Source organism: Aplysia californica, unplaced genomic scaffold, assembly GCF_000002075.1.
Source record: "Aplysia californica isolate F4 #8 unplaced genomic scaffold, AplCal3.0 scaffold01405, whole genome shotgun sequence".
Taxonomy (NCBI): domain Eukaryota; kingdom Metazoa; phylum Mollusca; class Gastropoda; order Aplysiida; family Aplysiidae; genus Aplysia; species Aplysia californica.
In genome coordinates, this window is record NW_004798675.1 from 30,441 (window position 1) to 35,588 (window position 5,148).

At 38.5% G+C, this 5,148-nt stretch overlaps 1 protein-coding gene across 1 annotated transcript in view; it reads right to left on the reverse strand.

The window, feature by feature from the left end:
• LOC101850622 (DNA-(apurinic or apyrimidinic site) endonuclease 2) overlaps window positions 1-4,884 on the reverse strand; it is a 10,904-nt gene extending 6,020 nt beyond the window's left edge. Inside the window, exons 1-3 of the mRNA XM_005112781.3 lie at window positions 4,717-4,884; window positions 2,106-2,281; window positions 1,523-1,606 (exon numbers count right to left, since the gene is read on the reverse strand). Coding sequence (XP_005112838.1) covers window positions 1,523-1,606; window positions 2,106-2,226 — 205 coding nt within the window. The 5' untranslated portion in view covers window positions 2,227-2,281; window positions 4,717-4,884. The remainder of the gene's footprint in view (window positions 1-1,522; window positions 1,607-2,105; window positions 2,282-4,716) is intronic.
• Between the last annotated feature and the right edge of the window lie 264 nt (window positions 4,885-5,148).

Here is a 5,148-nt window from a genome sequence, read left to right on the forward strand (position 1 = left end):
AATTCAACATACAAAATTTAATATTACCTCTTCTCTTCATTCTGTGAAAATTTCATGAAGATTGGATGAAAAATGGTGGAGTTATTCAAAAAAGTATAGAGAAAAGTCGCATTTTGAGAAAACGGCCGATAAAGAAAAATAAAATACTGACTTTATGAGGAAATGGCGGTTACAAACATGCTTGGTATGGGAAAAAATATGTTTTTTGGGGGTACTTATGCCATGAAATAGTTGTAGGAGAGGCTGAGGAAGCTAAAAATGCTTACAACGCAAATTCCATGATTTTGAGCCGAATTTTGATTTTGGGGGTGATTTTAGGGGTCTTCCCCTTAAGGAAGATATTGGTGGAGAGCTATATCTTCCCCATTTTCCTATATTATGGTGCCAGAGATGTGGACTTTGACAGAGACCGAGAGAAGACAACAAAATAGCCGTGTTTGAGATGTGGGGGGCTACCTCAGAATGGCCAGATTCAGCGGGAAAGCTAAAAAGACTAACAATTAAGTGTGTTAGACTGCTTGGCAAACTGACGAGTAGAAAAATACTATGCTTTGGTCATATACAACGCACCAGACCATTACGAAGAAAATTCTTGAAGTTGTGTTCATGATGTGAGGGATAAAGGGGCAAGGGTGGACAAAGAACAATGTTGACCGATAATATCAACGCATGGACTGGCCTTCGTATGATAAAGTACGACAGAGTGTTATGGCAGATAATAACAGTAAGCGCAGGTGGGTCATTGCACATCAACCTCTTACCCAGAGATGACACCGCCAGTAAATATACGAATAAACGCAAGGGGGGAGTGAGAAGTGGTCATTTGTACAGGCGCTGTCTTGAACAGGTGGCCGTTTGAGCAGATTCCACTATATGTGTTTCTCAGCAAAGCAAAACAAATTTTCCTGCTCTGAATATAAAGTTCATTCAACCCTGTCTCACTATAATATGTGAGGCAGCGTGGTGGAATCAGGCTCTCGTCAATTTTTGGGCATGTAGAGTTATTGGTATCAACTTAAAGCTTGTTCACTTGTTATTATTTGGATGAAAAAAATATCCATTTATCTTGAATACAATTCGAGATATTTGCAAATGAAGGAGGTGGGGGTCACCTGTTTTCAGAGTTAAAATTAATGACAAAATGGCAGCCAAAGATTAGTCATTCCCTTATTTGAAGAATCCATGGTAACTGAAAATTTACATATTTTGTGCCTTTAATCAACCTTTTTCAGAAAAATCCACAAAGAAATGAGTTCTTTAATGGGCATGAAAGGGGTTGAGCCAAAAAAACAAAAATTTGATAAAAATTCACAAACCTGTGGAAAAATGCAGGTTTCTTCAATTTGTCTATTTTGACGAGAGCCTAATTCCACCACGCTGCCTCACATATAATACTGTGTAGGAACTGATCTACATGCACATAAATTTTCACACAGGCCATAAGTTTGAAAGCGTGTTGCATTAATGTGGTTCCCCTGTGACGAAATTTAGTAAAGTTCTCTGCAATTACATCAAACCTTACCAGAATATCCAGTTCGTTTTCGTGAAAAACTGAAATAAGCTTCATAGCCATCAACAATAGCTGTTGGTTCATCCAGCATATCACCTGAAATATAATATAAAGAAATTATATATATACCAAATGACTTGTGATAATCCTTCAGGCTCATTTACGCCAAAACCAAACAGAGACCAACAATGACATTCTTACAGTTATAGAAGGTACCAACAGGTCATTAAATATTACAGTGTAAATCAGAAAAATAAAATTCTAAGATATTAATCATAATAAATCATTATGATTAGGCCTATAACCTGAGAAGAAATCAAGACATTTGGAAGGATTTTTTTTTTTTTGTGTGCGGGGGGGGATTTACTCAAAATCAAAACTATGAAAAATTCATGAAAAAAGTTCTACATATAAAATATATTTAATAAAAACTTACTTGAGAACAAAACCCTTTTCAAGCACATTCAGGTTCAGACCATTTTCAACTCTGAAGTCATAAAAATAAGAAGACTAGTTCTCAAATTTGTCAAATGAGTCCGGTTGGCAATCTAAAATAAAAATGTTGCTTTTCAGATTACATTTCTTAAAGACTTACGGGTAACTTTGGTTTCTTGAAGACAAATAATGTCTGCTGCCAGAGAATCCAGGAGAACCTTCAAGGAGGTCTTTCCCCTTCCAGCTCGGATGCCGTTTATATTCCAAGTCAGGACCTTCATGATTGGATCATTTGTTGTAGAAGCTCAAGTCCACTTAGCCCTGCCACCAGCTACACTGTAAACAACGAAAAAAATCTTTAGAAATGAACATACTGTAACAGCAGACAGGATACCAAAATAATAGGATTTGAAACATGGTAATAGAGTAGCAAGGTTAAGGCATTATAAAATAATGAAAAGTTCACAGTAACAAAAAGTGTAAAAGAAAAATTTCTTAAAAACTTAAACCTTGTGCAATGGTCGGGGAAACAAAAGCACCAACAATTTTAAAGTTAAGTTTGATGTGAACCCACTCGATGAGGCCTTATAAATAGGCTCTACGTACCCGTCTACCTCTACCCACCCAACATGTGGTGCATGTATAAGTTCAGGCGGTAAGCTCAAACTCAAATGTCAATTTACGTAATGCTATATATGGCATGATCCCATCTGAAGAAAACATTTTCTTGTGTCACGACACGTTGGAATCAGGCGCTCCTCAATTTTTTAGACGTGGAGTTAAATTGGTATTATCAGAAAGTTTATTTATTTGCGTCGCTTTTGCTGAAAAAAATACAATCTGTCTTTTTAAAATAGAAGGAAGTGGCTATTCTCACCCGGGGTGAGAATAGAAATACGATCGACCTCTCACCCCGGGAGAGACTTGCCAGCGTAGGCTATTCTCACCCGGTGTGAAACAAGACCTGTTTTTCCTAATTTCGGAATACTTTCTATCGATGTGGATGATCAAATGGATAAAGGCAAAGAAAAGATTACGTTATTATAGGCTAGCACAAAAGTAAGCTAATTTTATAGAATGTACAAAGATGCTATGGCTATTTCACTTTTCAAATTGAGCCGAACTACGGGGGTCGCGATTTTGTTTTGCCCGGAAGTTCTCGCAAGATCTACTCCTCTCCTCTTCTCTCTCTCTGTCTCTTTCTGAATACTGTCTATCGGTGTGGACGATCAAATTGACCAAAACAAAGTTAAAAAATGATGTTAAAACACAAAAGTAAATTAATTTGGTCGTCTACAAAGATGCTACGGCTATTTAACTTTTCGAATCGAGCCGAACTACGCGGGTCGCCATTTTGTTTTGCCCGGAAGTTCTTGCGCTACTCCTCTCTCTCTCTCTCTCTCCACTGCCCACAGACAAAATTGTACGCTTTTAGTAGGCTAACAGTAGTAATGGAACGTTTGTTCACGGCACAGAATTCTACAATTTTTCTGCTATCACAGTGTAGAATTCTGTGGTTTAGGGTGAACGTAAAATTGGTTGGCCTAAATCTAGGCTATACGGTGAACGCGCACCGGGTGAGAATAGCCAAAAGACTCGCCTGCACTATTCTATTCTCACCCGGGGTGAGAATCTAATAGAGGTGGCCAAATAGTAATTGATACAGTATAACACGGATAGCTCGAATTTGTCAGGATTGGCCTCCTGGAGATAGAACTTGTAAAAGAAAGCGGAAAGGTTGGAAGAGAATAGAAGGAGGCAGCAATGAAAGGGAAGGGCAAGAAGAGGAGAGTGGAAGAAAGTTCAAGTCCGGATGACGATGATGCGCGAGTTGTGTATGATGACAGTATTGACAGGTCGTCTTTGGTGAAAGGAAATATTTTGTCAATTTCTGGAAAGAGTCTTTCAAGCTCCTTGGTATAGATCTAGTATGCTGGAATCAAACCCCAAATTGATCAATGACAATGCCCAGGCAAGGCCAATTGAGCCTAATTAGTTATTTATCCAAGGCAAGGGAAAAAATAAAGTGAAACAGTGTTTTTTAACATCCATGAAGGGCGGCCGGTTTGACTAAGATGGGCGGCTGGTTTGACCTTAAAGCTACAAAAAGCGGCCGGTTTTACCAAAATGACACCAAGATCATTTGGCGCTTTTTCTGTAGTTCCCACCCCGCAATTGTTATTCACGGGTTTTTGCCCCAAGAATAGGGGGGTTTCAGGGGGGCATGCCCACCTGAATTTTACCACAATTTAAATTTAATGTTTTGTTGTTGTTAGGTTTGATATCTTAGGTCACCGCGAATCAAACGTATAGGTAGAATCTAGATGTAGGTCAGGCTCAAATAAGGGGGGTGGGAACTACCGAAAAAGCACCGATCATTTTATGTGCAGAATATGGATAGGACTGATTGATAAGATGCGAAATCTGCTGGTTCACCCGAAACAGGCTACATGCGGCATGCGGCTTAGGCTACATTTTCTACATTCCTTTCCAGAATTGATCCTGGCCAGCAGTCTTCATTTCTCGGAGGCGCCCACCGATAAGGCTTAAAAAAAAAAGCGGCCGGTAATATATATCTATATAGATTTAGATCTAGATATATCTAGATCTAGATTCTAGATTTTCTAGATCTAGAATCTATAATCTAGATCTAATTATATCTAGAATCTAGATCTAGATTCTAGATATCTAATAGTACTGCTGACACGGCACGGAAACATTGTTTCATTGCATTCAATTTTATAAATATGTACTGCATATTATTCTCTTGCCTTTCCCCAGTACATCACAACGAGTCGTCAAAAGCTAAAACTCAGTATCAAGCATGACACAGTAGACTCTAGATCTACACATTTAGAACTGCACACATCAGCTTTCAAACAATCAAAATGCAAGCAAATTGAAACTTGAAACAGTTGAATACAACAAAATTTCGGGAAATTAACAAGGGAAATAACTCTTAAAACTATTGAACGGTCTCCTCTGAAGTCACTGTATTTAAAATACTGTCTGCTAACCCCCCGATAATAAACTCTCAGGTATAGTGCACACAAATGCACTCTCTCTCTCTCTCTCTCTCTCTCTATCTATCTCTCACACACACACATAATATGCACTCTCACAAACACACACACACACACACACACACAAACACACAATACGCGCACAAAGATTCTCTCTCATGCACTCTGTCAAAAACACTC